This window comes from Tamandua tetradactyla, chromosome 7 (genome assembly GCF_023851605.1).
Source record: "Tamandua tetradactyla isolate mTamTet1 chromosome 7, mTamTet1.pri, whole genome shotgun sequence".
NCBI lineage: Eukaryota > Metazoa > Chordata > Mammalia > Pilosa > Myrmecophagidae > Tamandua > Tamandua tetradactyla.
In genome coordinates this window covers 118,997,971-119,019,823 of record NC_135333.1, presented here as the reverse complement: position 1 = coordinate 119,019,823, position 21,853 = coordinate 118,997,971, and the positions used below count along the sequence as shown (strand labels likewise).

The 21,853-nt window shown below is 32.5% G+C and overlaps 2 protein-coding genes across 2 annotated transcripts in view; both read right to left on the bottom strand.

Moving 5' to 3' along the window:
* The window catches only part of LOC143690047 (olfactory receptor 6C75-like), a 32,181-nt gene extending 17,829 nt beyond the window's left edge, over nt 1–14,352 (bottom strand). The window contains exons 1-2 of the mRNA XM_077168047.1: nt 13,950–14,352; nt 13,220–13,344 (exon numbers count right to left, since the gene is read on the bottom strand). The gene's annotated coding sequence lies outside the window, so the exon portion shown is untranslated. The remainder of the gene's footprint in view (nt 1–13,219; nt 13,345–13,949) is intronic.
* On the bottom strand, nt 5,441–6,379 carry LOC143690043 (olfactory receptor 6C3-like). The gene has a single exon (XM_077168045.1). The coding sequence runs from the start codon at nt 6,377–6,379 to the stop codon at nt 5,441–5,443; it is 939 nt and encodes a 312-aa protein (XP_077024160.1).
* Nucleotides 14,353–21,853: the final 7,501 nt, after the last annotated feature.

Sequence of the window (21,853 nt, the reverse complement as noted above, 5' to 3'; positions counted from 1 at the left end):
CTCCTTTCATTGTCTCACACTGCTTTTGCCTGGAAGTAAAATTCTTGGACTAGGTTTATTCTGGGGAGGACATTCCTTAGTTCCTCTCTATTAATCAGAACATAGTCAAGGACCACTGAATGGAGTGCAAACCCACTCCAAAGACCCAGGCGAGGGGTCAGATTTTCCCTTGCCTGCCAGGCAAATGCAACCTTTCAACTAACCATCCCCTGTAGCTCTAAGGAAGCACTGCATCTTTAAATGTTCAACTCCTCTGCCCCTATTCGGATTGGTTTGAAACAACAAATGTCATTGGAGCTGGAACCCAGCAATCCAAATTTGCTAATTAAAAGCCATGATCAATGATCAGCCATGCCCACCCTTGTTCTTAAAGAAGAGAAATTTTATGACTCTTTTTGTCACAAGCTGCTGGCCAATGATTGGACTTAACAGTGTCCTCCAGGAAAGTGGGGTATGGGCACCAGTAACCACTGTGGTGAGAGTATTTTATTTTGTTATTCAAACACTCTAACATATTAGGAAGTTATGAGCCACTCACCACTCAAGTTTACTCAACTTGTTTGCATTAGCCATTTGATTTTAGGTGAGCTCTACCTTGCTAATGTGTAATATGGGCTGCCAGTGCATCATTGTCTTATGGAATACATGCTCAGTTTGGTCCAAACCAGGTTAATTATTTGTTTCCTGATTCTTAGTACTTCAGAAAGCTGTAACTCAGATACTTTCCAAATTAAGTACAGTGGTAAAGAACAAAATCCACCCTAGCAAGTTAACAGAAAGTTAGCTAATGTAAAACAGTGAATGACTTAAAGAATTATCAAGGAAATTAAGGGCAGATTTTTTTTTCTGGAATTATTCTCAAAATTATGCCACAAAAATGAGCTTCCATGAGAGAAGCTTAATATTTTATGGTCACGTGTATCTACTGTGACCTTTACCATCAAAACAAATGCTTAGGACCTTATTCTCTCCTAAATCAACCAAGTTTAAAGTTCACGTCTTTTATGAATATATCTGAAAGAATCACAATTCCATTTGAAATCTTAAGGGTAACTGAAAATGTCTTCAATTCTCAGTATATAAAAAGACACATGAAAATATTTGGAAGATGATAAATGTGAAATATACAATAAATATCTTAAAAGATCTTCATAGTACTGATATCCAAAAGAGCAATCTATGTTATTTATGTTAATAAATCAAGTCAAAATTAATCTGTCTTTTTGGATATGGAAGTTGGGAGGTTTTAATTGAGAATAAGAGATACTAGATAAGGAACCATACAAGTCTGTTGTCCTACTGACCCTAATGTGCTGAGTAAACTGAATTATTTTTACCTGAGTAAATTTAATATATGGATGATTGTAAATTATTGAATTACAATTGGCATTGCTTAAAATAAAATAAATATTTATAATTTATTAAGCACTTGAAAGAAGTTAAGCATGATTGTAACCATCTTTAAAGTCTCGTCATCATAAGCATTCACAGCTACCCTGTAAAGAAATTGCAATTAATGGTCTTAATTTTCAAATGAGAAATTGACCCCTTGATAGTTTGGGTAATTGGTTCAAGGTCACTTGGAAGGGTTGTACTTCCCAAGATGATACACAATGACTGAAAGAGTGGAAGAGATGCTCTCAGAATTGATGAAGCCTACCTCTTGCAAGCCACTGGCATCTGGGGAGTGAGGCCAGGAGAACTTCTCTAGTTAATATTAACAGTTGAGTATCATTAAGATATTTCATTGTTGTCTAGATTTTTTAAAAAAATAACCTCATGCTAAGAAAACACTGAAAGTGTTATAACATGGGAGTCTGATCACTGGGGACCATCTGGCTTCTGAATAAGGAAAGGTTAGGATTTTGTACTACATATGTCCACAGTGGAAATCCTTGGATGTGGACCTGAAAAGATAAAAGAGGTTTGTCTCTTTAGTATTTTTGAAGGTTAAAGGACATCCAACATGTTTTCTAAAAACAAGCAGCCTCTGGAAAACCCAGATAGAGAAACATTTTCAAACAAGATGTCATAGCAGAGACACAACTATTTCAAGGCAAGGAATATTAATAAAATTGGCTGGATATAGGTGTTTTGAGACTTCCATAAATTTGAAGATTAATTTAACAAATATTTTAAAGAATGACTATGTACCAGAGACCTAACATCAGAAAGAGATGTAGGGCATGATGAAAACACAACAGATTGATTATTTCAGAATACTAAAGTTAGTGGTGACAATAATCAGACTAATGAAGAATGAATAAGTAATACATGTGATGAGGTAACAAATCACTGACCAAATATTCTATGGATATAAATATGGATGAGTTCCATGTTGTGGGTAATGCAGAACTCCATCCAAAGTTTATAATCTTGATTATAAGAGACACTAAGAGAAATAAAAGACACAGAAGGTGTAACACAGTTATCATGCAAGTATATATACATCTGGGTTTGGAAACAGAGAAGCAAAGAGATTTTGAGTTTCTTTGGCTGAGGTGAGTTTCTTTTTTGTCCAAGAGATTTAAAGTTAATTGCGATGAATACATGCCCGCTGAATTTTTCTTGATTTTTTATTATTACAGAGTGAAATTCCTACAAGCCAAGCATTTTGGATATGTTCATTCAGTACTCTTGTGAAAGAATAAATTATCTCAATAGTACTCAATTCTGAAATTGCAATATTCCTTTGTATTTTTTTATTTTGCAAGGTCTTACCCTAGGAGGTGCTACAATAACTTATTTTCTGGGACATAACTCAGATTTGAATCACCATTGTGATTTTATTGGCCATAGGTAAGTTATTTGGTTTGTGTGTATCGCTAGCCACATTATTGAAAAAAGCAGAAAAAAAATCACCTTTAAATTATCTTCAAATCTCATAGGTATAGGGTAAACATTTAAGATATTTTATAACACATAGAAAGTAAGAACTGTCTTTCTAGTGCTATTTTGCTTTGTGTAATAATTTGAATAATAAAACCAGCTCTTCCACAAAAGCACACAAAGGAAGTAATAGTTATTTGATGCTTTCTGCGTTTTTACCCATGTTTTACCATGCCCTTGATTCCTTGTTTTTATAACTGTTTGCAATCTTGATTCTCTTTTTTCCAGAAAACCCATTTAATTATATTTATTACTTGCATCAGTAATCCTTCCTAAATTACCTAAAATGTTGTCCACAACCCCATAGTTTATTCTGTTAAAATACTTGGAATATATTTTACATAAAAATAATTCTATATGTAATTGTCCACCTTTTTATCTGTTTCCTGAAAACCCATAGAATGGAGGTATTATATCCTATTATTCCAAATGACTAGCACATACCTGCTTTCTTGCTGACATTTTAAAAACATTTTTAGAAATAAGTAAATAATTTTTCATGAACATGAAAAAATTAAAAATTTATATCTAGAAAATTCTTATTCTACTTATAGGAAGCTATTACTACCCACATATGGATATTGAGTTAAGAAAACCATTGTATGTAAAATCACTTATTTTATTATTTACAAGAAAATGATTACACTATTCAATATTAACTAATTGTTACTGTTTTCTTCTGTTTGTTTTATGTGTGGAATTATTCTGTGAAATATACCTCAGTGAAGCACCTTAGTCAGGCATCTCCTAGAAAATATAGAGTGTTGCCTTTTATATAACTTATTTCAACTAGAACTGGGAGAATAATAGCTGTGGGTTAGTACAAATGCTGAACAGAGGAAAGATAAATTCATGGTCCACAATATAGGGTGGGCACAAGAGAGAGCCCTACTGTAGAAGGTGCTGTCTGCTTGGAGACCACCATAACCTTGCTGCTAGCTTCCATTTTCTATTCAAGTAATAATGTAGTTCTCAGTAACATCCAAGATAATAACAAGGAAAGGTTAATCAAAGTGAAAACTCCAAAACAATCAAGCATACAAGGTTTATCATATGTTTGTGAATTTAGAATTAAAATGGATGCACATTTAGAAATTATTGTAATCTTGACCACAACCCTGCTAAAAGAAAAGGCAGGGACCTGATATTCTATTTTTGTCCAAAATGCCATTATCTGTCCTACAAGTTTTTTTCTAAATTCAAATTGGTGCATTTATAAAATTAAATTTCGATTACACGTTTTTCCTCTTTCCACTATAACTTAAGGCAATTTGGGGAAAAAATCTTCCTTTTTCATCACAGTATCACCCACACAAATCATAAGGTAATTAATTTTGACTAAATGAATTAAACACCTATTTAAAGGCCCTTTAAAATTCCATTATAAGCTTGAACAGCTAATATATAATTATTACAAATAAAAGTCATAGTATTACAATTCTATGAGTCTGAAATTTTAGGTCAGAAAGAAATAAATTTAAAACCCTTTTCTGAAAATTACCTATGACTTTAAAAAACTCTCAAGTTTTATTTCCCTGTTTCTTCACCTACAAATTAAGAACAGTAATATTTACTTTCAAAGGAATATCGTAAGCATATTGCATGTGAGTTGCCTGATTCAAGGTGGATCATGTAGAATATCATATCATTAGCAGACATTCTTTTTTCTTTTTTTTGCATGGGCAGGCACCGGGAAATGAAATCAAACATTCTTTTGCTTCCTGAACTTCCTAAACACCAAGTTATTTCTAAGCCCACAGATTAAAACTCAGTTCTCCAAATAACTGAACTTTCACCAGGTCAAGAAAGGTTCATGCATTTTATTTCATTTATTTTGCATGGTCTGTTCTTAATCTACCTTTAATTTTTCAAAGTATTTAATCAACCTAAATGGTAAAAATGTTCAATACCTCAGAGAGTTATAGAGAGGGTTAAATATCCAACACATAAAAAAATAACTACAGGTTTGGAATACATTTGAAGAAAAGGATCACTTCATTTTCTCCTCTTCTTCCTTTCCTCCTCCTTCTCATAATTATCATTATTATTAATATTTTAAGAATCTGAATGCATAGACTTCTTCTAACTCTTTCAGAACATCTATGTAGATATTCACATTTTATTCCATGCCTTGTCATTATGATTATTTGATTTCACAAAAATGTTAAGTGGAAGCAACATTTCCTAATAGCATTTGTTTTTATTACCTTCTTAGGATAAAATGTTCAAAAGTCCATATATATCTTGACATTCTTTTTATCAAGCTAAATGCCCCATATCTTACACAGCAAAATACTCTATTCAAGCCCATAATCATTAACCCTGACTTGTTTACTTCATTCAAATTGAATTGAATAAAATATTTGAATTTGCATGAAATTCAGAAACAATATTCAGCATAATCAAATTTATTGAGTGTGATATGGTAGAAATTTTAATATGGAAATGGAAAAGAAGTAAAACAAAATGAAGTGAAGCTAATAGAGGTAGGAAGATATACACAACAGAATCCATTTAGAAAAGTTTTATTCATTTGATACTACTGATACTTTCATTTAGCAGAGGAAAACACAACCTTTTGGAAAGAGTCCTTAAAGTCTTGCTTCACTTGCTGGTTCCTCAGAGTATATATGAATGGGTTCATCATCGGAGCCACAGAAGTATTGAGAATGGCTACTCCTTTGATCAAGGATGCCCTTTCTGTGACTGAACGGTTGGCATACATGAATATGCAGCTTCCATAAGAGATGGAAATGACAATCATGTGAGAGGAACACGTGGAAAATGACTTTTTCCTCTGACTGGCAGAAGGGAGTTTCAAGATTGTTCTAATGATGAACATGTAGGAGAGAATTATTAATGCTAAAGTGAAAAGTAGAATCTCTATTGCAGAGTAAAAACAAATCACTTCCAGGAGCCATGTGTCTGAACAGGATAATTGCAAGAGAGGGAAATAGTCACAAGCAAAGTGATCAATGACACTGGAGCCACAGTAGTCTAACTGGAGGAAAAGAAAAACTGGTGGGAAAATATTTAGAAATCCTGCCAGCCAAGCACAAAATACAAGCAGCATGCAGACTCTTTTGCTTATGATGGTTGTATAATGCAGGGGTTTGCAGATGGCCACATAGCAGTCATAGGACATGGCAGTTAGAAGGCAGAATTCAATCATACCCATGAAGATGAAGAAAAACAATTGAGCTGTGCAATTATTGTATGAAATAGTTTTGTCTCTGGTTACAATTGTGCTGAGGAATTTAGGGATACAGACAGTTGTAAATGATATTTCTAATACAGAGAAGTTCCTGAGGAAGAAATACATAGGGACCTGCAGATGGGGATCCACCAAGGTGAGCATGATGATGGTTAAATTTCCAGTGATGCTTAATATATACATGATCATTAAAAAGAGGAAAATCACAACCTGAAGCTCAGGGTCATCTGATAGCCCTAGAAGAATGAATTCCTTGGATGCTGTGTGGTTTCTCATTGCTGATATATATATATATATATATTTCTCCTTTAGAAAACAAAACTATGAAATTGTTTAAATATCCATGATGATTAATCAATGAAATTTAAAATAAGCATGTTCCTTTTCAGCAATCCACTCTAATTTCCCCTTTACCTGTCATAAAGCCAAAAAAAAACCAAAAAAAGTAGAAGATGAATTTTGATGTCTCATCTTTGAAAATATCCTATCAGAAGCATGGATAAAATATTTTGTTAGTAACATTTCAACCAAAGCTATTTCTTCTAATAATGATTTAAAATTAAGCATCTAACTTTTGTTAAAATATAGGATTCTTTTTATAAAACATATGAAATTGTACCAATTAAGATTTTTTTTACTTTCCTCAATATTATATGAGAGCCTGAGTGCAGGCAAAATGTAAAAATAGTATTTGAAAGGCCTACAGATATTATTTAGTCTTAATTCCACATTTTATATTGGGGAAACTCAGACCAGATAATTTAGGAAACTTGATAAAGTTAAAAATTTAGCACCTTGTAATCCTATCACTTTAGAACACATGTTTATCTTTGAGAATGTTGGTTTGGCATTCTCTTGCATTACTCTTACACACAAACACACACACACAACATGCACACGTGCACACACATATAAACAGAGTATAGTTTTCTCTTTTTCTGATAAAAGACCAAAAGGACAAGAAGGGGAAATTTCCTATAATAAAGCAAATTATTTTATAGAAAAAGTTTATTCACACAATGAACCAACAGTTTTAAAAAATACTATTATAATAAATGAGCAAGCACATGGTCAAAATAACATTTCTGTGGCTTCACTGATATGAAATAATTTAGAACAAGCAAACTCATAGAGTTAGCATCTAGAATCTAAGTTACCAGGAGATGCGGTAGGGGTAGGGAATGAGGAGTTAATGTTTTACTTCTACAGAGTTTCTATTAGGGTCGATCATAGAGTTTTGATAATCAATGGTCACGATGGTAGCAAAACACTGTGGATGTAATTAGAGCACTGAATTAGATATGTAATGTGATTTTAAGGAGAATTTCAGTTTGTATGTATTTTACCAGAACAATTGTTTTTTAAGTTCCCAGTGAACCTTAAATGGTAGACTACAATTAATAGTACAATTTCACACCAATCCTTTCATGAACTGTTACAAATACTACACTAATATAAGGTTTTCATAATATGGTTGTATATGGTAGTTTTGCATTTTATACATGATTTTTCTGTAAACCTACAATTTCTCTAATAAAAGAAAATAACATTTACTGTTAAAAACTAATCTTTCATATACAGTTTGCCTTTTTTGTAATCTTATTTCCATCACAGTATAGCATTTAAATTTGTAAAATATAAATGAACAGTGCAGTACTTGTTACGCTTCTGCTTCGGGACTCCTTAATAGTGATCTCAGCAATAAACAATTGTTTATTTATCAATATCCAGAGGAACTGGAGGTCCACAGTATCAGAGCAAATAATATTTTATCATGTTTGAATAAAAACAAAATAACATAAGCCTATTGGGGAATAACACATTTACTTACTTCGTGGTTCTTCTTGATGCTTTAGGCTGAATTTCTACTGTCTGTTTGCCTAAATATTCATATCATTCCAGAGCTGATAATTTACTTATTTCCCATTGTATTTTCAAAACAAATATGTTGACTTTACTTTGTATTAGTTCTCAGAGTTCATAGTTTGCCTTGCTTCTAGACTAGCTATACTTGACCCACAATATTCTGCATTCCTGATATTATAAAATTATTGGAATATCTTAATTTGGCACAGCTCGTTACTGCTTTTCCTCTCTCACCTAAGCTCCATGTACTAAGACTGTACCTGGGTTGTCTAGTAAGGCATTCTTCCTTTTGCCCGTTTTCATACAATACACAAAAATTAATTTAAACATTTTATTTGCATTCATTCAGGGATTTAAAATAAATACTGTAATCCTCTGGTTATACATTACTGCTATTAAAAAGTAATATAATCCTTAACTTCAGATGGAGCCTGCAAATGTTGCTTTCTAAAATATAAAATAAGTACTGTTCCTCTCTATGTTCTCATACAAATGAAACTGGGCTGATTTTATTTGTAAATTTCTCTTTTTGGCTCAGGGGAGTTCATTAAGTAAACAAAGACTGCCGAGGAGAGACATCATTAAAAGATAAAGATGAATCATTGACATTGATCTTTTCTATAGGTATTTTTTAGTAAGTATGAGAAAGCATGATTATTGAGGAAAATGATCCAATGTATAAATCATGGTGTAGGATAGTATGATGTATAATATGACTTTTCAATGACTGTATAAGGAGTCCACTTTTATTTTTTAGAAATTTCACAGGTATCCTTTAGGAAGTTGTTTTACTTATATCCCTTTACTTTTTGCAACTATAGAGTTGATATTTTCCCTACTGTATCACGGTGATCTGGTACAAAATATTTTGGTATTTAGTGTGAATTAATAAACTTTTAGAATGGATAACTTATTAGGGGCATACATTTGGTTTTAATAATTTTTGTATGCTACATAGAACCTATAATAAGTACTTTCTATGTAGCAATTATGTGCGTGTGTACCTCATAACACAGTTTTCTTTACTTTTTATTATCATGGATAAATATTTTAGATTATACACATACATACACCAGCTAGAGTAATCTTTTCAAAATGTAAATCAGAAAATAAAACACCTGTGTTTCAAATCCTCCCATGACTTCCCATCTCCTGCTGACTAAAATACAAAATTATTATAAAAATTCACATGAGTAGGTGCTCTATAGTCCACATTATCTCTCATTTTTGACCCTCACCCTTTCCTTATTCACTTGTCTCCAACCACACTGGCCTTCTTACTTTTCATGGAACACACTAAGTAAATTCTTGACTACCTGATTTTAGTTTTTTTTTTTTTTTTTTTAAAGGAAAGACAGAGAGAAGGAAGGAAGGATAGAAGGAAGGAAGGAAGGAAGAAAGGGAAACATTTCCAAACATTTTCTTGCTTTATTGTATTTTGTTTTTCCGTTTTTGTTACATGGGCTAGGGCCGGGAATCGAACCGAGGTCCTCCGGCATAGCAGGCAAGCACTTTGCCCGCTGAGCCACCGCGGCCCACCCTGATTTTAGTTTTATATGAAATACTCTTCCTCAAATACCTGAATGCATCACTTCCTCTTTTCCCATTATCCTCCTTTTTTCCCACCAAATTTCACTTATCCTTTGTGTATCATCTCTTCCTCCACTATATAGATTAGAACTTTTTTCTATATTTCCTTGATTTATCCCAGGCACCTAAGAGAACCATAGGGGCATCCGATAAATACTTGACACATGAGTGAATATTTTGTTTTACACAAATTCTTCCTGCTCAAATCATTTATGTTTATAATGCATATCATTCTGATAAGCAATAAAGTTATGGGATATGATAAGAAATCATTTAAAACTGAATTTCATTAAAATAAAAATATTTTTACGCTTTTAGAAAATTATTTTACCACAACTTTTATCATATAATTGCAAAAAATTAAGACCTTTAATGGTGAACTCAATATTGTCCCCTTCTCCAACATATTTTTTCCATATATTTCTAAGACCTCTTTCTTAATACTCCCACCCATGAGGCCCCATGGCCATGGTTAGTTGAGTGGTAATTGGACATTGCTTTCAAACTTTCATTTGAATAATGAGCTTTACATTTCAAATAAGAAATTCAAAGACAAAAAGCCTTATGGATACTGGAGCTGTAAAAATATGAGGAACATTTGGGGGGCAAATAAACCTGGAATTCTGAAAAGAAAACCATCTCCAGAAATAAATATAATAAAACAGCCATAGAAAGAAAAATATAACTAAGATGTTGATAGATGATTTTATATTTCCTGAGTGGTTGCATTTCCTGGAATTCAATCCCGTGTTATTTCCCTTTATTAGCCCTTTTATATTTAGGGAAAATTTTATGCTTTATAATCACTGGGTTCAAGATTCATATCATAGCAATATTTGCTACATGTTGCATGTATTATCCTTTGACTCGTTTCCTTCACTGTATGATTTACATTAGTTGAATCCCTCAATTTAAAGTACATATGATATACTTACACTGTGAAAAAATATATGAACCAAGAAAGTAAACATTTGAAAATCTGGCATGTGTTTTTTTTTTAACTTCTTAATATTCATTTTTTACTAGAGATGTACATTTTGCAACTGAAATATGTAATATTTTGTAAGTTGTAAAACTTTACATTAATAATTTTCCTTATTTTCTTTATAGTTATAAATACAGAACTATAGCATTTACACATTTGATGCCATGTGTGTGGATTACTGATAGGATTAATGATGAGAGATTTTGAAATTGAGGCTAAAGAAAGAAAATAGGCAGAATGAGCAAAACCCTGAGTTTACCTGTAATAAACAGTATAAGGAGACATTGGAATGTAATGAGTTTGTAATAGGCAAATCATTAAAATGGGCAGTAAAAATATTTATTCAACACATTTTAATAGTACAGCTTTCGCTTGTAGCTTTCTGAACTCTTCTTGTTCTTTGTAATTGACAGTTTAATCAATATGTGACCGGTCTTATTTTTCTTCTACTTTTTTCTTTTGCTGTTCTCAAGATATGCATAGTAATGTCTTCTGCTAACTTTTCTGTTGTTATTTCTTTGAATATTTTTTCTGCCTCTCTTCTCCTGTTTTCTCTTGCTGGGACTCCCATGATACTTACATACTACTCTTGATGGGGTCTCAGACGTTTCTTAAGCTATCTTCACTTTTTATAGTTCTTTTATCTTTCTAATTCTAATCCTGACTCATTTCAATGTATGTCTACAAGTTTGCTGATTCTTTCTTCTTTCAGCTCCAACCTGCTGTGGAATCCCTGCTAGGAATTTTTCATTTCAGTTGTGGTCTTCAACTCCAGTAGTTCCATTTGGTTCCTTTTAAAATTTATCTATTGATATTCTCATATTCATTCATTGTTTTCTTGACATCCTATAGTTCTTTCTCTGCATTTTCCTTCATCTCCTTCAATATACAGAAGACTTTTGTTTCAAAATATTTTCTAGCAACCTACAGTCTGTTCTTCTTGTTAGTTTCTGGATTTTTATGTTCTTACTTTGGATGCAGCATTATTCCTGGTTTTTGTGTTTTTTGTTTTTTTTTGGGTTGTTCATTTGTCTTATAATGTTCTGTTGCACTCAGTACATTTTAATATTTTAAATGTCAACCCTATGGTTTAGTCCCTGAGAGATCTGTTTCTTGAGTTTGTAACCAGCTCATGATATGATAGAGATTTTCTTGGTGTCCACCCTCCTATAAGAAATGTCTACCCAATGTGATTGCAAAGTTCAGGGTCTTCTCTGTCTTTCTGATCCTGTATCTTATCACAGGCTCGTACTTACTAGTGGCTTAGGAAGTCCCCCATTTACAGATGTAAATTTCCCAAACGCATAACTTCTCCCTTTCCAGGATGTTCCATTGCCAGAAAAAAATATATAAGCCTTGTCCCAAATCTTCCACCTTAATTTTCTTACAGTGGTTTTGCTGACTCAGGCTGCTATTGCAAATACTGGGAGAGGACACGGGCTGTAGAGGTTATTGCAGAGTTAATCTTTCCCTGTCAGAACAAAGCCTGGGATCCCTAGTAGAAGATCCTGTCTTCCCTGGAGAGGGCTGTGGAAGGGGCCAGGAAATAGGCCAGGAAGTGGGCCAGGAAGGGAGACAGGAGTTTTTCCCATGGTTCCCCAAATCTGCACTTACTTTCCCTGCAATAACAAATACAACACTTCAACTTTCTTCCACAGCTCTGAGGAAGTGTACTATCTTTCATTCTCTTCTGATATATATATATATATATATATATTTTTTTTTTCCCTTGGGGATGGGATATGGTCACTCTTACCGCTGGGCTCCCAAGAATATGAAGTTGCTAATCAAAAGCCAGTCCCCATCCCAAAGTGGACTTATAGGTTCCATTTGGTACCAGCAACCTACACCACAGGCGGACCCCACTGCTTCCAGCCATGAAATTTGGGATTGGGTGCTGTAGCCCCCACATGAAGAGAACAACTTAATGGCATTTACCATAATTTATCAGTCTTTTCTTTCTGAGATGCTGTATAGTGATCTACTGAATCTGAGGTTTTGAAATAATTTATTCACACAAATCTTGTCTCTTTGGTAGTTGTTGCATTACAACTGATGTCTCAAGCTTCTTATTTGACTATCTTCTCATAGTTCTCTTGGAACACAATCTTTGAAGCTTTAAAATATCAATTCAAAATAAGAACTTCATACCCAGAGAGAATATTCAAATGTGCAGTCAAAACTAAGACAGTATCAGACTGCTTCTCATATATATATATACATATAGATTTTGTCCCAGAATCTCCACTTAAAGAAATACTAATGGGATTTTTTCATACAGAATAAATATTTAAATGAAGGAAACAGAAATTTAGTAATTAATGAAAGAGTATTGAAAGGTAAATAATGGCAAATATATATATTTTCTTTTTCACCAATAATACTGATATATTGTGGGGTTTAATAGATAAAGCAACAAAAGCAATTTTTTTTAAAGCAGGAGGTGTAAATGGATTTGAAGTGATCTACTTCCTACTATAATCATGGATGCGGCAAAACATTTGTATCCAAGTGTAAAAAGTAAAAAAAAAAAAAAAAAGATTTAATCATTGGATAAACAATAAGTTAATGATAGAATGTATAATTCATAATTTAGCAGAGAAAAACAAAATTAATTAAATACTTCATAAACCCAAATGGTGATAGTCAGGCTTCCAGTGATGCTTAATACATACGTGATGAATAAAAAGAGGAAAAGCACAGTCTGAAGGTCAGGACCATCAGGAAGGCCGTAAAGGATGAACTGTGTGATTACTACGTGGCTGTTCATTTCTCTCTCTTTTGTCTTCTTTAAAGTTATCTAAAATATTAAAGGCAAAAGATGCAGATATAATTAATCAAGATAAGCATCATCATCATCAAAACATTTCTAAAATATTATGCCATCAATGTCAATTTTATTTTACTTTGATTATCTTGCTGGCATTATATTTCAGTACATTTCAATTAATAATCCTTTTTTAGTTCTTCTCATATAATCGAGTAGGACATGTTGGAAATATTCACTCAATAAGCCACATTATTTTCTGATGCTGAATAAAATTAAAATATTCTATTTCCAATTTATGCAAAATATCATTACTTAAAAAAAGTCACAAGAAATGCATATTTCTTTCTTTTCAGTTATACATTAGGTCATGCTCCTTTCTCAAAATACAATTGGATTAATTTAATTTCATCAAAAGACAAAAGTGAAACTTAGACTGAAATAACAACTCACTATTATTTCTATGGTAGAAGAATTCAAGGGATGATTTTCTTAGTAAATAATATAAATCATTTTTTCAGTATTAACATTTATGAGTCTAATCACTAGGAAATATGAGAACATTAAACATAAAATATAATTACTATATTACATTAGCTTAGGTAAACTAATTATTTAACAAATAATGACATATTTACCTGCTTAATCTTGTTATTCCATCAAAATCTTTGATGTTTGACATTTTGTACAGACTGCTAGAAATGCATATTTCTCTATGCATATATATGCTAGAAATGCATATATATATTTTTTTTTAAATGAAATACATGAGGTATTATCTACTTCTCATTTATCAGTGAAGTACGAATTGGAAAACTGACTATTTATCTGAGATCTTAAGATCTCTTTGTCAACCAGCTTGTAGCCTGAAAGGTTTGGGAGGCGAAAGGGTGAGAAAGAAAGAAGGTATACTGGGAACTTTAAAGCGGGCGGGTTTATTTCCGCGCTCCCGGACTGAGATCATGAACCCAAAACGGAGGGAGAGGAATCAGCGCCTGGGTGATGATGGGCGATTTTTAAGCAAGGGGGTCAGGTGACGTGTGGAAGGGGCGGTTCTCCGGAAGTCCGGTAGTCAGAAGGGGCGGTTCATCAGTTCAGAAAGTCAGGTGTCTGGAAGGGGCAGTTCCAGAAACATTTAGGGAGGGGCGACACAGCTTCCCAAGCTCCGTTTGCAGTGCCGTTCCGATTACCCCGACCTAACATAGCCCAGTGTAATTTCCATGTGGCTATCCACCTTCTAATGTTATTAAACTTTTAGAAAAATGATTATTCTCTTGTAATTCTGTCCAACATTTCTATTTTACATGAGGTGACATCAAGGAGGATATTCCAGAAATAACTTCTTTCATTCGTCGTAACCTACTCAATTAGTTTCCAGCTAAACCAACACTATGCTAGATTATAGTTCTCTAGAGTCTGTTTACTAATGTGTGGGTAAATATCCATAGATTTTTGATAGCCATATTCCTTCTGTGAAGGATAGAATGTAAAATCGTTTGTTCCTGCCAAAAACTAGCAAATTTCACACAAATCAAATTTGATTTAATTTTTCTTTATTTTATGATTACTCAAGGAAAAACCTTCAAAAAATAAAAATGAAATATCATAAAATGTGGAAGTATACCATACTCTCATTAATCATCTAGATCTTGCAGTTCAAGAGCTAAATGAATATTTGAAAAGAGAACTGAGATATGATAATATATATTACATGTATAGATTTTTAAATTAAGATCTGGCTTCCCTCTGGTTGTATGTGTGTATATATATATATATATATATATATATATATATATATATATATATCAAAAAAAATGTATATATATATAATTTCCCAAGCCATGCTTGTGTTAATCTTAGCAGAGACTGTGCAGTTCCTGAGAACAAGGCAAAATTCAGGTTACCCCTTTGCTATTCTTAGAGCGTGAGCAATTTCTGGAGGCCATACTTGGATTTCTCATATAGCCCACAAATTTCTATAGTGGATCTCCCTTAAGAAGAGTTATGCTCCTCATTGAGTTCCACAGAGAACCTAAAATGATCACTTCCACATAATATGTGCTACCATTAGTCATCAAAAATCAGCTAATATTTCATGCTTAATATTCCATGAGTAATAAAATATTTACAAAATATACTTTCTTATAGAAGTAGAACATATCTATGTTATATTTCATTATCTTTATTAGAAATATGAAAGTTTTCTACATATGCTTTTTCTGTTGTTTGAGGAGCAAAAGTTTTGTAAGTGCTAGCTCATCAGAAAGTAAAAGTTATTTCATAAATCTAAATTGAAATCACAATTATTACAATGTATATATTGTGATAAAGATTTTACAAAAATTCTACTATATAAGTTAATTTATTTAATCCTTTTTATAATTAGTAATATTTAATTGCATTTTCAACTTTGCCCATGTGCCCTTTACCTTGGTATTTAAATTTATTCATCTTTTTAACAATTCTAATGAGAAATACCACCAAACATTAAGAATTTATTTCTTTGCATTTCTGGTTAGTTGGACCGTAGTTCTGTTTTTTTATATTCTAAATATTTTAGCAATAAATAAATATGTAATATGTAATAAGAAAATAACAAATCTTATATTGAGTATATAATTAGGTAAACTAGCACATATTAATCAATAAAAAGGCTTAATGTAAGTATATTTTATTAGTCATAAAATAAATGGTTATTTCATATACATACTTAAATAATGGACTTATAAAATCAGACAAATAAATCATGGCTGGGATGCAAGTGTTTTTTTAATTACCAAAAGGAAGAGAGGAATTATGAGAGAATGGAGAAAATCAAAGAAAATGATGGGCATAACTCAAATCTATAACATTGTTAATATAATGCCTAATTATTTAATACCGAGTAAAGAAATATTTTGGCAGAAGTAGTGTTACATCATAGGGCATATCATTACCTTGTCTGCATCATTCTTAAAGGTCAGTTTTGTAGAAATATTAAAATAATATTTTGCTTTATCACAATAACCCAATTAATGATCAGCAAGAAGCACCATCATTATCCTTGGAAAGTAAACATGCAGTAGTGCCTCACCAATCATAACACTTCTCAAATAAAAGCATGCATCTTCTTGCTTATTGTTTTACATATCTATGACTCAATGACAAACCTAAAGCATGGAGGCTTAAAATAACAGTGATTTATTATTGCTCTTGATTTAGGGGGGTTGATTGGGAGCTCATCTAGGAAACCTCAGCTCTCCTTCACCTGACCTCTCTTTCCAATAGATTTTTCATTCTTCAGGGACTCCCCATAATGCCTTCTTCTCCAGGCAGTTTGTCTAGTCGTTCTTATAACATGGGAGGCAATTATAAAAGGAAGTGCTCCAAATAGACAATCCTAAATAGCCATGTACTTATCAAGTTTGTGTTTGCATGATATCAGTTTATGGAATCAAGTTCAATCTCATCAAAATCAGGTCCATTTCTATGTAGCTCAAGCTTTATAGTTGAGTTCTTCAGGAGCAAAGTTTTTACACTAAAAGGGCAAATTCTCCGTCTTCCAATGTAACCAACCTATAATGGAGAAACCTAGACAGTGTATCAATAATATATTTTCCATTCAAGAAAAGAGGTCCATATACACGTAGTGGTAACTGAGCATAGTAATTCTGAAACCCACTCAGGCGCATTTTGCTACCTTCCTGTGATTTTGTAGCTGGAAATGTTCTGAGATTAAGAATCACTTTGTTCTGTTGTAATGATAAACCATTCCATATAGAGGCTCTTTTATCACTTTATGGATTATTGCTCTGCTCTCTGAGTCTATCTTCCTTGACTATAATGGCATCCATTCCTGTGCTGGTTTGAAATTGTTAGATAACTCAGAAAAGCCATGTTTGCATTTCTAATCCAATTTTGTGGGCGACCTATTGCTTAGGGAGGAAACTGAGTTGTTTCAATGGTGATGTTATGCACTCAGTTGTGGGTGTGACATTTTAATTAGAATGTCCCCTGGATATGTGACACACCCAATTGTGTGGGTTTGACTTTTTGTTTAGAAGGAAATGTGATTCTGCCCCTTCAAGGTATGCCTTGATTAGTTTACTCTAGTCCTTTAAAAGGAGAAACATTTTGGAAAAAACTCAAATGCTCGAATAGTTGCTAAATAGCTGACACAGACAGAGACAGATTGGAGATACAGAAAGAAAATGCCCCCGGCAAAGAAAATAATTGAGGCCAAAGGACCAGCAGACACCACAAATGTGTTTTCCCAGCTGAGGTGTTCTGGAGCCATCAGCTTTTCTTGAGTCAGGTTATCTTTCTCTGGCTGTCTCAGTTTGGACATTTTTATGGCCTTAGAACTGTAAACTTAATAAATTCCCATTTTAAAAGCTGTTCTATTTCTGGTAAATTGCATTCCAGCAGCATTTACTAAACTAAAACAGCTCTTTTTTTAACAGATGAGAATTTTCTCAGTCAGTTTTCTGTCTGTAGAAATTTAGAGGTCCAGACCTCATTTTTATTTTGAATTCTTATCTTCTTAATATCAAATTATAATATATGAACACAATTTTATAACTCACTCAATTTACAGAGAAACACCCACACATCTGTTCACCACAGATCCTTTTCTAAATTGGGCTATAGAAACTTTAGTTTTAATTCCATTAAAATTCTTTAAAAGGCTTTTTTCGTGCAATACGTCTATGGGTTTTTCCTTTAAATGTTTCTGGGGGCTTAACATAAGGTGTTACAGATGAATTCTTAAGCTCCTCTTTACCACGAGGCTGCATTTTACCAGCTGCCCAAGATTTGATCTTTCCCCTGAGACCACTTCTTAAATTGAGAAGATTTTGTTTTGTTGTTTAGTGAAATTGGAATTAATAAAAATTTTTATTTTCCAATTCAGGAAGGTCGACAGTACTGTTAAAAATAAATCCGCTAAAGTCTTCTTACAAATTGGACAGTGTATTCCTCAGTTAATGATTTTCATCATTATTAATCATTTTCACTTTACCTTACGCTGTTAAAAGAAGACAATTGTCACTTTCAGAGTTTTGGCTCAAATTTTCTTTGCCAGATTCATGGGTTTGTTAAGCATATTTTCTACTATCTTCCATGTTTCCACAGGTAATAATCTCACCATGTTTTTGCCTAATACATAAAACAGAACTTTCTTCCTCCAGCTTTTAGCAGTTAATCTCCTTCACTAACAATCTCTTTGCTGCCCTTTCGACCACTGTTTTCTGCCTATTTACAAAGCCAGTGCTTTTATTTTTAGGTTTGATAATAAACCACTCCAAAACTTAATGATTGAAAAAATAATTTAGATATTTTCTAATTCTGCATGGGCTGAATTAAACTGTGTTTCCTTTTGCAGCTACATTCATTTGAATGCAAGTGGGTGGTGCCTTGGTTCTTTACCACTTGTCCTCTCTCCCCATGAAGTTTCTAATTTTTCAGAACTTTGCTGCATGACCCTCTCTCCAGAGGATAGCTTGGACTTCTAGCACTTCAGGTGGATTCCAAAAGAGAGGGTTCCAAATTTCTTAACATGAAATTTGATTATGGTGCATTAAAATTAAAGATTATATACAGTATCTCACAATGTCATTCTGAATATCCCAATACCCAAAACTGATAATCTTTTTCATTTAAATGTTCTTTATAGTTTTTCTATGGTGTTTTGGAATGCTCTACATTGAAGTTTTTCAATTACCACTTTTATAAATTTATTCTACTCTCAGTCTTTGCAGTTATTGGAAAAAGTAACTTTTAACAAGGTATGGGATAATAGCACTGATTTTTTTATTATTATGCCTTATAAATAAAAAAATTAGTTGTACATATACTTTGGGGTATATTGCATATTTGTAATAGGGCAGAAAGTAAATACATTTCAAAAAATCTACATATAAATATTTTTTAAATGTTGCCTCAGCCTGTCTCTTAGTCTGGGAAGTTCAGAATGATTATTTTCTCAATAATAATTTTCTGTATTTCCAAAACCATACAAATACAAACATCTTAATTTTATAATAAGAATATAGCATTTTAAATGCCTAGAATTTTTTCACTTATTTTTCTCTCATTTTTTTTTTTTACTGATGTTGGTACCTAATTAACTTTTTCAATTAAATAATTTATATTAAACTTTAATTATGGAATGTCAAGAATAAATAATGTGAAATGCAATGGTATTATGAACCATGTTACCAACGTCTGACAATATTTCTTCAACTATATGCACAATCAGTCCATCACAGCTGCATTATTTTATAGTCAATACAAGAGATTATATAATTCCATCTGTAAATATTTCAGCAACTATTTATAAAAAAATAAATATTTAAAAATAACATCAATATCATTATTTAACTTAAATGTACCAATAACTATTTTATATTATCTCTATATTGTCCTGTAGGCAGTAAATTCCCAACTGCTTCATAAATATCAAAGTGTTTTTGAATTGACTTGATTTAATATTCCACTAAGGTCCGTACATCATGGTTGCTAAATAAATGGGCTTGATTTATAATTTCTTTTCATCTGTTGTCTTTAGTCACTGCCATTTTCTTTTGCCAGTAAAACCTCCCATATCTCATGAGAGAATTGCCCATAGTTTGGATTTCCTTGATTGCATCCTCATTGTTTCATTCAACATATTTCTCTGTCCATAATTGCTAATTAAACTTAAGATTAATCAAAGTTTTGGTTTAGTTACTTGATTTTTTTAAGACTACTCCAGAATTGAAATGTTATACCTACAGCTGGAGGGACATTTTAATAAACAGTTTTGATTCTAGCTTTCATTGGTTATCAATGACTGTATTCATTAATTCATTATGCACCTCAAATGGTTATATTTTTAATCTATCAGTCTTCATTAATTAGCTGGAAGAGTTTTCATTTTTAAATGTATTATTGAGATATAACTTAAATGCCATACAATTCAGACATTTATGAATAAATTCAATGGCTTTAAGTATAATCACAGATCTATGAAACCATTGCCATGGTAAATTTTAGAACATTTTTATCACTTCAGTAACAAAACCTAGTATCTTTCACCTATTACCTCCGATTCTTATGTGACCACTCCCATAATCTAAGTAGTCACTAATGTATTTTTTTCTCCATAGATTTCCCTGTTTAGTACTATTATATGAGTAGGATCAGATAATAGGTGGTGTGATGTGACTGGCTTCTTTCTGTTGGTATAATTGCAAAATGTATCCATGTTTTATCATGCATCAATATTAATTTCCATTTTATTTCTATATAATAGTCAATTGCATGGCTATGCCACATTTTGTTGTCCATTCATCAATTGATGGACATTTGGGTTGTTTCCATCTTTTGGATATTATGAATAATGTGCTGATAAATATTTACATAAAAGTTTTGCATAGACATATACTTTATTTCTCATGAGTGCACTCCCAGGAGAGGAATTGCCAGGTCATTTGTTAAATCTATGCTTAATAATTTGAGAAATTGCCAGACTTATTCCAAAGTGGCCAGATCATTTTACTTTCCCACCATCAGTGCAAAAGGTCCCAATTTCTATATAAACTTAATAATATTTGTTATCTAACTTTTTTATTATAACCATCCTGGTGGGTGTGAAATGATATCTTACAGTATTGATTTCTATAACTTCCATGTTCATCTTTTCATGTACTTATTGGCCATTTGTATATAATCACTGAAATGTATATAGATCCTTTTCCCATTTTATCTACTTTTTGCTTATTTGTCCTTTGCACATTTCTTAAATTGGATTATTTGTCTTTTCCTTTTTTAAGGTATGAGTTCTTTGAATATTCTAAATACAAGTCCTTTATCAAAGACATTATTTGCAAATATTTTCCCCATTGAATGGTCTTGGAGCCATAGTCAAAAATGAATTGACTGGAGCGGGCCATGGTGGCTCAGCAGGACAAGTTCTCACCTGTCATTCTAGAGACTCAGGTTCAATTCCTGGTGCCTGCCCATACTAAAAAAAAAATGAATTGACTGAAAGTACTGCCTTTACAGTAATACCATTAATATTTAATGGATTAAACTTCCCAATCAAAAGACACAAACTGGAAAAATAGATTATAAAACGGGTTCCATCTGTGTACTGTCTCTATGAGGCTCACTTTAGATCCAAGGCAAAAATAGATTGAAAATGAAAGGATAGAAAATGATATTTCATGCAAACAACAGTCATAAATAGCAGGTAGCTATAATAATATCAGAGAAATTAGACTTCAAATATAAAACAATTAAAAGAGACAAAGAAGAACAATATGTATTAATAACAGGAACAATACATAAAGAAGACAGAACAATTATATTTATACACCAAGCCAGAGAGCCCCTACAATATAAGAGGCAAACACTCAAGAGAGAAGTAGACATCTCTACAATAGTAGTTGGAGACTTCAATATACTACTCTTATTAGTGTATAGAACATTTAGACAGTGGATCAGTGCCGTCGGAGAGCTCCAGTCGGTTAGGCCGGCTGGCACACCGGGTGGGGTTGGGGAGCGAGCTCGCGGAAATTAA

Bases quoted from the DNA above. Each gene is read 5' to 3' on its own strand.
- LOC143690043 (XM_077168045.1), bottom strand. From the start codon at position 6,379: ATGAGAAACCACACAGCATCCAAGGAATTCATTCTTCTAGGGCTATCA.